The 12,866-nt window shown below is 45.3% G+C and overlaps 1 protein-coding gene across 1 annotated transcript in view; it reads right to left on the reverse strand.

The window, feature by feature from the left end:
- LOC109965194 (protein Niban-like) overlaps positions 1 to 12,249 on the reverse strand; it is a 28,170-nt gene extending 15,921 nt beyond the window's left edge. Inside the window, 3 exon segments of the mRNA XM_020609023.1 lie at positions 199 to 203; positions 931 to 1,062; positions 12,102 to 12,249. Of these exon segments, the coding sequence (XP_020464679.1) occupies positions 199 to 203; positions 931 to 1,062; positions 12,102 to 12,156 (192 nt within the window). The 5' untranslated portion in view covers positions 12,157 to 12,249.
- Positions 12,250 to 12,866: the final 617 nt, after the last annotated feature.

Below are 12,866 nucleotides of genomic sequence, written 5' to 3' on the forward strand. Positions count from 1 at the left end.
AACCACTGAATCCTGTCCTCAGGCACTTCCTGCTCAGAACACATCTCGGTTCTTCTTTTGGAAATTCCTTTTAAATTAGTGGCAAATGTCAGACAATGAAGAGCAAAGATGTTAAAAACAGACCTCAGACCACAGAGTCCTGCAGAGTAACAAAAGACTGGTACAGCCATTCAGAAACCCTCTCGATCGGCAGGACACAGTGTGCATCTACACAAAGTTCAACGCAACAACCGAGGCAAAGTGACTAAACCTCTGACAACCTGTCTCCCACTTTTTAGCTTGTCAAAATCAGTTTTGTTTCCAGAAACAATTTGCTACCGTCTCTACTGTGCTAATAACGACAGAACAGTATATTCTATTGAACCCCTAAAAAACTGAAAAAAATAAAAAACCCAACACTGAGCTCCATCATGATGCATTCATTCATCTGGAATTTGGTTCAGCGAAGCAGTTTACAAAACTGAAAATACTACAATGGTTTAAGTCAAAATTAGCCAAATGTAAGTCAGATACATTTTCAGGAATCACACATGCAGAAACAAAGAAACAAAGTCCAGACGAAGCCTGTATTGGTTCAGGAGATCGTTTAACTGCCCGACCAGTTCCGGCCCTAACTGGAGTGCTGTATACATTCCATTCAGGGCTGAGATTACTTGTGTTTTTGTTCATTAGTTCTGGTTTACTGCTTCCACCAGTCCTTCTCATTTGTGAGTTAGGGGAAGTACTGTAGGTTTGGTTTGACATCCACCCGCAGCCCCAGGCCTTTTACACAGCTTCCACATTTCACATGATGATGGCTGATGTGGCACTGAAGCCTCTCTCTGGTGCAGCCTGTTACTAAACCTCTGAGTCATTAAAGCCCATTCCTAAAGACTGAACGGGCAGCTGCTAACTCAGGGCTCTGGGACGAGCAGACACATTCAGGCCGTACCTTGTGCTTGAGCAGCTGCGTGATCTTCTCTTTGTGCTGCTCCAGCTCATCCTCCACTTGAGAGCAGCGCGCCACAGAGACCTGCTTCCTGTAGTATGGACTGAAGTCCCTCAGCTCCGCCTCGGCCTGGCCTGCACAAACACACAGAGGGGAGATGTTCATTACGCTGGCTGGTGTTATTCAGAACAACCACAGAAGTTTGCCGTGGACGCCTGGTGGTCAGATTTCACAACAACAGTAAGAAAAGAGATGTGCTGCACATGTTGGTTCAGCAAAAGGGTGAAATATGAGCCTGAAGTCCAGGTTCATGCTTTTCACACAGAGTAAAGACGATTAAACAGGCTCTGACACAAAGATTCTGCACAGGGCTCTGCCAGTGTGTCACTCCTCCCAGCTTTCTGTTTGTGTACAGACTAAACTAATGGGATATAAATGTGTTTGTGACCTGTAGCGGTGAAGGACAGGGCCAGGCTAGCTGCTTCCAGTCTTTATGCTAAGCTAAGCTAACCACATCCTGACAGCCCTTGAGCAGCTCCCTCTCAGAATCCAGCAAATACATTTCCAAACATGTCTCACTAGCAAGATTCATTAAAAATAACACCCATGAAAAGATTCTTTTGCATAAAAAAGGACCAGGATTTTCTCAAAACAAAACCAGATGAAGCTGAAGCTCAATTTGTCAGAACTGGGACAAACTTTTTGGACGTCTCTGTGCTGTTGAATTTTGCCAAACACATACAACAGAGCTCTCAAAAAAAAGAGCCCTGAGCTCATCTCTAAACTTAGTTTCCATCTCTCCCTCTGAGCCGACACATGCCAGAGCCTGGATAACAAACACCAGATGATCTCACACAGTCCCCGAGGTGATCCCCGCATCATGCTAGTCAGTTCTATCCAAAGTGCAAGTGTCCAATCAGACTCGGTGTCTCCAAGGCCACTTTGGCTACGCAGCCTCAGCCTGCTCAGTCCCTCCTGCGGTTTGTCAGCCTACGACTGCTGGCAGCATGTTCACATGTTTAGTGGGAAAAAAGAAAATCTGCTCAGATTTCACTCGGTTTCTGTTAACCCAGGCCAGAACCCTGACGCGGAGGGGCTCTGGAAAAACAAAACAAAGCTCAGCACACACAAGGACCAAAGCGCAGTCCAAGTCAGTCTCTCTGCACGGCTGTGAACCATATCAGGTCCACCAGAGAGATGGGGGGGGGGGCATTCAGTGAGGTTTAAGTACTCAATATCCACAAACCATTATAGGTAATACCCAGTGACACATACTGCACTTAATGGATAAAAAAGCCCAAGCGTGCAGCCGCTGGTTAACATCTCTCACTGTGGAGTCGGTGTTAACGTCAGGGTTCAGGTCTCTGTCATTATCTCATGATGCTTCGCAGCGGGGATGAAGGCTCAGCGCCATGAGAACCGCCTCAGATCACTATGGAAACAGATCCTGCAGCACTTCCTGTACATCTGAGCTGAAGATATGTGGGGTTTAGTACACGGCACAGACAGAGCAAAGTCTGTGTTTCATCAGGCTGAATCCCCTCATTGTTACCAACAAACGACCCAAATGATCATGACGTAACCAAGGAGCTTGAACGGACTTTAATAAATGGAAGAAAAGATGAATTCATGGGTTGCAATAGAATAAGGTTTCTTTAACATCTGGAACCCAACAGATGGTGTTTTCAGGGAAATTCACTTATGGGTTTTAGTATTTTTAAGCGAAATTGAGTTTTCTACCTCATCCATGAGCGATGTGTGACGATTTGGCGAGTGTGTCCAAAGACTGACGCCGAGCATATAGAATTCATTTGTTGATGCAAAATGTGTCAGTGGTCAATCTACTCCAGTCAGTAACTGTCAGGCGGGTCGGGAACGTGTGGCCAAACTCCACTAAGTAATTAATACATATGTTTCTAGAACTGCAGAGTCGGTGAGTTGCACTTTTATTCACATTTTGAAGAAGACTCAGCCTGGTTGCATCTTTCCTGTGTTGCCAGCGTGGCTGGGTTTTTCTGACCCAGTGCAAGTTTTCATTCCAGTCAGTCAGCAGCTGATTCACTGAGGAGTCCTGGCAGAACCCACGCTGCATCATTCCTTCATGTGGATGTAAACTATTAGCGAAGTGCTGGGGGAACGCCCAGGCCCCCGCTGACACTGATCTCAGACTGTAAACAGCATCTTCATGTTCTCCTGCACAGCAGCAGCGTCCACTCAGGTCTGAGGTGACCAGTGAGTTGCTGGGGGGAGGATCAGAGGAGCGGCGGGTGTGATGCTCCACCCAGAGAGGACACAGCAGCCTTAGTCCCTCGTCGATCTACCTGCTGTTTGAGACACAGCAGCTTCCTGGAGACTTCACCACGTCAGGCTGGAGAAGGAACATAGTCAGTGATTCCTCCCCTGAGCTGAACGGCTGCATCGTCTGACCTATTTATGCCAAACATCCCCAGCAGCTTTTTAATATATTCTCTTTTTGTGGTAAATGGTTATGCAAATGCTGTCCGGTGGCCGGAGGAGAGAATAAATGCTGAGACACACCCACCTCCTGAGCGGGTCAGGCCTCGGTCATGTAGGTCAAATTCAGGATCATGTTTTTGAATTATAAAAACAGACTACATAAATCCATGCTTCTCCTTTAAAGTGCTATTAAAAACTTAAATGCTGAGCAGGATACGTGCTTGGTGACACTATCAGTGTACATTAGCTGCACATTAGCTGCCATACTAGAAAACTCAGCACAGACTCGACTGTGTCAGGCAGTCGCACACGGCCTGATCTACGCTCCAGTGTTCTGAGAAGGGAGCCTCATTGTAAGAAAACTGTAAAAGGCACCTTTTTATATTTAGTACCAGGACCACTGACTTCAAATAATATAACACAGAGCACATGTGGATGGGAGATACAATGAAAATCTTCAATTGCAATGTCATTTTGAAAATTTGTTGGAAATTCGACGGAGAAATCGACAAACTTCACACTAATGCAAAAATCCCATTAAATCGAACAGTGTAATTAAGAAAGTTCAACGTGTTGATTTACAACATTAATCAACACAGCCAATACTAAGATAAACAGTATAAACATTATGGCAAATTGGAAACTGCCTGCATTACCCACAATGCAACAGAAAGCACAACCATGAGTTAATGTTAAATAAACATTTTCCAAAATATCTCAGTCCAGCAGGAGGATGGTTACCCACAATGCATCACTAAAATAACGCTGCATTATATGTAACCAGTGCCTGTCCGGCTGTGGATGTGCTGGCAACTCTGACCACTGTGATACAGAAGACGACGTTCTGCGCTGACAAGGACGGTTCTGGGCTGACAAGGAGCAAATCTTAATGATTTTTCGAAGGATTTATGGATGTTTTCCAGTGAATGGCAGCGAGGAGGTTCTCAGAAGGTGCAAGTTACATTAATGCAAAAATCTGTGTATCATGTGTGTCTTCAGTTTTGACTGAGTCATAGAAAAAGTGATTTTTAACACGAACTGCAGTAAAAACGATGTGGGTCACAGCTGGAGAACCTCTGATTGCTGCTGCTTTGAATGTTGTGCACGGATCACTGGCCTGGTGCAGAATCAGCTGTAAAGCCAGAACAATCAGTAGCATCAGGTGCTGCAAACAGCTCTGCCCCTCTTGTTCAAACATCAGTGATTTAAACAGGCATTTTTTTATTTGTGTTGCAGCCACTCACACAGCTGTGCCCGCACGGGCCCATCTCTGGCCATTCAGCTGCAGTAAATCATTTATTCATGAACAGCTCTTAAAAGCGTGGCCCAAATGTTCAGTGTTGTTCCTTTAGCAAAGTATCATATTCTAATTTCCTTGGCTGGCTATTGTAAAAATCATTTTTTATTTATATACTGAATATTAAAATGGCCCAGTTTATTCATACTTGTTCAGTTTTTTCATCTGAAAAAGGCTGAACCAATTTAGTTGTTTCTCTAATTCTAAGGGAGGATTAGGACTTTATTAGAGACTCCGCCCTCCTCTCTTACCTCATACAAAATAAAACAAAGACAGAAATGCCACAAAAGCAACTTAAGTGTGTCATGGGGACAAAGTGAAGCACAGCAGACAGACTTCGCCTCTGAGTGCACGACATCCACGCAACAGCAGCCGCTAACGTTAGTGCTTTCATCTGCAGACTGAACATGTGGTTTGACAGTGGACGTTAACAAAAGACGTGATTGTTTGTGACAGTCACAACATGCTCATTGTCAAAACAACGGCTGTCACAGTCAGACGTGTCATGCTGAAGACGCTCTGGTTCGTCAACAACGAGTCTACTGGCAGGAACGGGTGTTGTTTTACAAGCTCATCTCTCTCTCTCTCTCACACACACACACACACACACACACACACACACACACACAGGCGCGCTCCGCCCGGTGCCTTCTGAGGTGAGCTACACGTGTTGACAAAAACAATTCAGCACAAATCAAGAATAATAACCACCAGTTATTATCCAATAATAAATAAATGAGTAATAAATATTCATTGGGGTTAAACTTTCATTCACAAAAAGTAACAAACTTGGTGAACTCACTAAAAGAACTGTTTTGTCTGTAATTAGTGCCACATTACAGAAAACTTTCTAAACCTGTTCAGGAACTAGCAGACCTGTAAATTAAACCAAACCATGCACAGGCTGTCTGCTGGTGCAGCACTGCGCTCCATCTCTACTACACCATTTTAATTGTTCCTAAATTTGCAACTGGATCAGAGTCTGTTCCCACAGTTCATCACAGTTTCCAGCCCAGAGCTGAACTCTCCACCAAATATGGCCGAGCTTTGTGAGCAGGTTCTCAGATATCCTGCTCCCAAACAAACAGGATGGAAACAAAATGTCCTTGGCACAGTGCAGAGAGCTGCCACTCCAACTGATACAGGGTTCACAGCTTACACAGGGTTTAAATAAGGCCTGTGCTGTGAGACCCTGGGGGCCCTGCAAACAGCTCCACACACACAGCCACGGTCACTTCACCTTCTCAAACCAAATGTTTGTCAGACCTTGTTGAAGTTCAACCTCTGGGGCGGCTCCTAACGGGGGCCGGTCATCTGTCAACATTAGATATTTGCATGTAGCTGTTTAGAAACAGGCTGTTGCTTCATTGTTGGAATTTTGATTAGTGACTCCTGAGATAAATGACAGAATGAGAGCAGCTGTCTGACTACACAAACAGGTATGAAGACACACTCCTGACGTCTGTTTTCCACATCTCAAGTCAGACCACAGTAACAGAGCACGTTTAAAAATCCCCCGTCCAGAGAGGAGCCTCTCTGTGCTGTCAGGCACTGAGCGAGCACAAAGCCGGAAACACAAGTGTGCATGTTTGTGTATTTTCATATTTTCAGAACACACTTGCAGCGAGGTGCAGACCACAGTGAGTTTCAGACCAAATCCGCCCAAACTAGATGCCCTGCAGCACCTTCAGTAGCCACTGCATGATGTACAACAAGCTAAATGCTAGGTTTTGGAGCTACAGCTCCCATAATTCTGTGGAAGATCTGAACAAGAAGGGTAACGTTGCAGTGGGTTCAGCATGTTCACTGTGCCTCATTCGTTTTCAGCCGACACGACATCTGTTCACATTTGGACTCACTGTCCCCATCAACAGTACGAGAACGAGCAGTGATCAGCTCGTGTGTGCAGCGGATGTAATGACCACTGTGAGACTTTGAAACAGGAGGATTCTCTGATGAGTTTTGGCTTTAAAGTCGTTCACTTCTTATGGTTTCTGTGCTGATTTATAGTTGGTTATTCACAGCTGACACTGAAGCTACAGATATGTGTGAAATGGCCTGAATCCAAACATGCTGACTACAAGAACAAATTTGGGCACAAACTGAGAAAACTGGGTGCTAAGTACCTTTACCGTCTTTCACCTCACGCAGTATCTTTCCTTCTTTATTGTGTGGCAGACAGAAGATTCTGATCCAGATGGTTGGAAGAGTCTGAGGTAAAGTGCCTTCAGGGCCCAGTAAATGGATGCTTAGCCCTGTGACTGTAACATGATGAGAATACAAGGCCACGGACTGAAGGTGGTGACAGGGCGCTGCCTTGCAGAGGCTACTTCAGTAAACATCTAAACAGAGGCTGACAGGTTTACTGCCCTGATGTCATTTCACTGCCCCTCACTCATCCTGGTTGGCACAGCAGCTTGACGTGACCCTCACTTATCATGAGCTTCTCTTAAACAACCATGAGCTCACTTGTCTGGCAGCGACTCTTACAGGCTGCAGAGCCTGTTTGACAGTCACATGCCTCCTACCCAGACGACATACGCTAAGGAACGTCAAGCTCAATGTCTGCTGGCATTTTTGTGCAACCACTGGTTTTGATAAACACATTTTATTATTAATATTAGCACAGACAGGTTTGTCCCCTCCTGACTGACTCCAGTCAGTCACAGATAATTCTACACGTCGTTCACACCTGAGATTCAGGGTAAACCATAGCAGTTAAAGAAAAGTGCAACATGTGCCCACCATAGCTGGCAACCCGTACTACAGGCAGAGACACGGAACAGAAGTACTGGGCCAGGTCAGCTAAAACTGACTACAGTGCAGCTGAACTGTCCACCAGACTAGCTGCTTCAGTCCTTATGCTAAGCTAGGCTAACTGCAGCTTGGTACCAACACAGACATGAGGATCTCCTCCTCTCAGAACAGCTAGAACATGTGTCCTGACTCCCTTCGGTGAAAATAAATGTTCTGTAACCTGGGTGAACTGACCCCTTAACTTGAAAATGATCAGAGAATTTACAGTGGAATAACGACGCTCCAATGTCAGCCACAAAGCAGATTTTTATACTTTCAGCCTGAGTGCAGTCCCGTTCTTTCATACCCATTTAGTGACATTAATGCTTTCTTGGCTCCTCGGGTTTCATGGTGAAAACTTTCTGCATGGCAGCGGATTCTGCTGTAACTGTGCTGTGGTCTGAGTAAACAACAGGTGGGTTTCCAGCAGAGTCGGAGCAGCAGTTTCCTCTCTTTGTGGAAAGCAGTGGACTCAGATGTAAAAGGGGGGAGTCTCAGAGTTTCTCAGCTCCTCTGAATATCTGAAGGGTTGTGTAATGGCAGCTGGAGGCAGAGTGACACAGCGTGAAGAATGGCACACTGACAGCAAAAACAAAGGCAGGAGAGGCCTGAAGCTCCACAACTGTTGCAGCCATGTTATCAACATTCAGGCTACAATAAAGTTGTGCTACTGGGAACAGAGCATCCTGCAACACAGACTACACTTCCGTACACAGTCCCAGGACATGAAGTATTGAGTTAAATCCTGTGTTTAAAAGGAAGAGACATTACTTTAACCCATTTGGGAAACCAGCATCCAGTAGTTTTCAGCCACAGTGAACATCCGTCACTGACTCTGTGATATAGTCAATGGCTCCACAAACAACACATCCAGTGCAAATTCATGGCATTGGAATGATCACAGCCTGCTGAAACCAACCTTAGCTGAGGTCAACATCTGTGCTTGAACTGCTTGTCATAAAGTGTAGTTGTTTTGTGTGACAGTGGGTGTTCGCATCATCTGTAGCATCGCTGCCACCCACCAGACCAGTGTCGCACTGTATTCCGGGCTAAGAACATGCTCACAAGGGCAGGGAGGAAGGAAAAGGAGCAAAAGCTCAACAACCTGTGGATGACTGGGAATCTCCACAGCGATACGAGATGTGAATCTGTGTGGCTGTCATCTCTTGGCTCTCTAGAAAGAGAGATCTAGACCTCAACAGGATTTCCTGGTACAGTAAAGGTTAATTTGTAATAAATAAAAACGCATTCTGTGCCCACCGTTGTGTTTTTATTCACTCTGATGCCCTGGAGAGGATTTCAACATGTCCCTGTTCAGTACACAGGCTGCACACACAACCGTGATGTGCAGAAAACTGTTTACTTAGCAGGTTGCAAACCCAAAATGCTGAATGTTAAACAACATCCATGAGTCACTGAGGGCTCATGATGAGACGGTCTAAAGGAACCGGTCCAACTGCTGAGTCATGCTGAGCGCAGACAGGGAGCAGACGTCGTACCCCGCTGAGCCTCCCTCTCTGATAAAATATGTGGACAATAAACACAAATTGCTGCTCTGCCAGATGTGCATGATGTACGACTTCCAGTTTCAGACCAGACACTAATTGTCATAACCACCACCATCATCGTAAATATCACCTGCACCTGTGGTCTGGAATATTTATTTTTTGGAGATCCACATTTTCATATCCCCACCGAGTGAGGCTATGCCTCACAGGTTCTGGTGATCATGGGGACATTTTAGTCTGGAAACAGCCACTGAGAGCCCATCAACCTCAACAGACACATGTCGGAACAATACGTGGCTCTGCCTCCTTAAGGGGGAGATGCAGATTCAGTTACCGTCACAGATCGGTGTCTGTATGGCCCATTTCTCTCCTCAGACTCGTTCAGAAACTGGAAACGCAGCACGTCAAAATCCACAGATATAAAATATTTACTGTGAATGAGAATTTTTACTTAAAAAGCGACAAAGGTTTAGTGATTTTGCTTTTGATCGACTGCAGCTTTGACTGTAGTTACTGCAGCATTTAGTGCATGTCACACTGTCTCTGCACCGTCACTGTCAACGTTAAGATGCACATCACAGAACTCAATATGCTTTTAAAGATTAAAATAAAACTGATATTTCATAGCACAAAGGTCATCAAATACAAACTGAACCGACCAAAGGCACCACGAAGCCTGAACAGTTTCTAAGAGAGTGATGCCAGGAAACTAAACCAATCTGGAATTGAATACATATATGAATAAAAGACAAAAAAACCCACCACACACACATATCAATCAGCTACATGAGGAAGAACTGCAGACACCAACACACTAGGTGACTGCAGAGCATGTCACTGCAACCTGAATCCTCAGTCTGACTCCCAACCAACTTCAAGGGAAGGGTTTGGGAGAGACAGTAAAAACCAAACATACTGTCAGAGATAGAGAAAGTTACATTTCTCTACAGTGCTCAGCCCAAACACAGACACAAGGGGACCAATGACATCAGTTTGAAAACCTGCTTCACTGTGCGGAGAACCACACTCAGCTCATGAGTCACAGTAGCGTAGTGGGTTCACTTCTTCCATCTGCACTCAGTGCACCAACAGCAAGCTCTCCCATACCCACCCACAGGGCATCTGAGGGATGTTTTCACTATGAGCAGTGGCTGCACGGTCACTGATTCAGCCCCAGAGTAGTAGTCAGGCCTCCATGTGATGGCAGCCAGGAAAAACTGACAAGCCTGAAGCCTGACGACCGAGGCCACAAGCTGCAGGGCACACAGAGCTCTTGCAGGACGCCATTAAACAAGCGGCTGAGAGCTGGTTTCCTCCGACCTTCAACATATACACTGTGTTATTGACAGAAGCAAGCAGGTGCCACAGGAGCAATATTTTTATCTTTCATTCCCAGTATGAACACATGGGATTGTGTCCTGTATCCACGGCAACAGCAGAGCCAACAAACCAGTGTCAATGACAACACTTATGGTATTTTCACTGAGAATTACTTTTAGGTAAAACACTGTTTATTTTCTAAAGGCTGTTCTGCACTTTATCATCGTTACCGAGTCTCATCTTTGTTCTTTATGATTATGCTTTCCACCTTTAGTTTGTTGGTTTGCAAAAACTGGGTTTAAGGAGTCTTGCCCTGGGTGTTGGTCATGTGACCCAGCCTGAGAACGAACACACACACACACACACACACTGAACCTCGGGAAGGTGACTGAGGAGTCAGGGTGCTGACCATAAACCAAAGCACCTATGGCTCTTTGTCCCTCTCATTACTTGTCACTTTACAACCACAGCTACAAAAGAAAGACAAAGTCGCCATAAAATAAATTTGAAAATATAGCAAATTCAATTTTCTATCAATCTAACAAAAATATCCTCAAATCTATTCCATCCCTCAGTACTGATAAATAGCCCCAACTAAGCATAAAATCTGTGGTTGACCTCATTTTCTAAGGTTTGCTACACTGATCTATAAAACTGACACTAATCAATAAGAGACAGCCTCGGACACTATGTGACAAGATAACCACCGAAAACATTTGGCGACCTGCAGACAAGTTATGTGCTGTTTGAGCTTCAAGGAGGCCCCACCGTGGCCGGGACCCGGCGCACTGGGTCAACACACTTGTTGAATGATTTACCAGGCTCCGACAGAGAACACTGGTCCAAGTCTGTAATCCTGACTGCAGCAAGGTCAACAACTACTCTGGCAGTCATACGTGTGGTCCTTTAGTGCCAGAGGAAAGCCGACAGCTTTTCTGCTGAGAGGCACCAAACAAAGTACCAAAACCAGCACAGGGCCTCAGTAAAGCTGGCTCTGGTCCTGGATTACATGAAGATGCATTTGTCAACACACCAGCCCTGATTCATCTTTATCATGTGGATTTGCAGGATAATGTCCCTGAGTACATCATCACCGCCTGCATTAGAAGAAATTCCTTCTCAAATATTTGTGTGATTTGGACTGTGGGCACATTAGTTTGTGAACAAAACCAGCCCGTATCTTTTGTCCTCACTACACATCCAACAGGGACACACCCAGCAGCACAGGAGACGGGAGGGGAAACAGACACCCTGTCACTACAGGACTGGAAAGGCTGGAGAGACCTGATTAGTCCACAGATAACGGAGTGGAAAAGACCGAAAGCAGCATTAAAGCTCTTCCTCACTGGAACAAAACGACATTAAACCTAGGACATGTCTGTGGAAACGCCTGAACCAGCTGGACAGGTTCCTGAGCTTCAGATCTCTGAAACAAGCTGAACTCAAAAGAATCGGCTGCATTTCCTCTCAGCTGAGCGAAAACTGCGTGATGACAGTTAAGCTGAGAAATGACAACTGTTTCCAATTAATCAGGACAGAAACAGAAATTCGCCAAGTCCCCTGAAGCGCAAAGAACAAAGCGCGCGTCCTTGATTCATTTTAGTGTCACTAACAATCAGACGTGAAGCTTCGTAGCAGCACATGGCACGAAAAGTGCAAGATTCTTGTAAAAACCCCAAAAGAAACAGCCCGAGGTTTCCTCTGCGTTAAAGGAAACGCGGAGAGAGCGGCGCGTCCTGGCCGCGTCGCTCCAAACGCGCTCCAGGAGTGAATCCTCGTGTTTGGCCGTTTTTACCTTTGATGAAGTCGCATTTGTTTCCATCCAGCAGACTGGACGCAGAGTTCCCCATGGTGCTGTGTCGGGAGAGACGCCAGGTAGAGTTCCGTCCTCAGGTATAAACACCGTCACCTCGGTCTGCTGCGGCGGCCAGGAGGAGGGGGGAGGAGGAGGAGGAGGAGGAACACGCCCCACCCTCCTCCTCCTCCTATGAGCAGTCAGTCAGAAAAACCAGCTCACTTTTTACAACGAAAGGCGCCGGAAAATCCCCATGATGCTCTGAGATGATGTAATCCAGCAGCGCCTCGATTCACCTCGTCCAGCAGATTCAGATATTTAACATAATGATAATAAATTTGTCTGACTCAGTGTGATGAATTTAATCTGGTACTAATCAAAAGATGCTCTCACAAGCTTAGTCTCTTATTAACAACACTACCTGAAATATGCATTTTTGAACCCACAACACCTTCATTTACTTCAGCAGGGAGAGAAGCCAGAGGAACACACACAAGATATATTTTTATAGCATTTGTTTTTTTCCAGTTTGCCAAAGTTATGTCAAAAATGCATTTATGAACACAGACAATATTATAGTAACATTTTCCTCTCAAATTCTGCAAAAAAATCCCCACTGATCCTTCCAAAGACTTTTACAATATTGACTGGCTCCCACCGTGTTAACAAATTGTGATAAAGTGACAAGAATCAAGAGAGACTTTCAAATGATGTATACAGTGAGGAACAGAAGTATTTGAACACCCTGCGATTTTGCAAGTTCTC

This window comes from Monopterus albus, unplaced genomic scaffold (assembly GCF_001952655.1).
Source record: "Monopterus albus unplaced genomic scaffold, M_albus_1.0 scaffold98.1, whole genome shotgun sequence".
Taxonomy (NCBI): domain Eukaryota; kingdom Metazoa; phylum Chordata; class Actinopteri; order Synbranchiformes; family Synbranchidae; genus Monopterus; species Monopterus albus.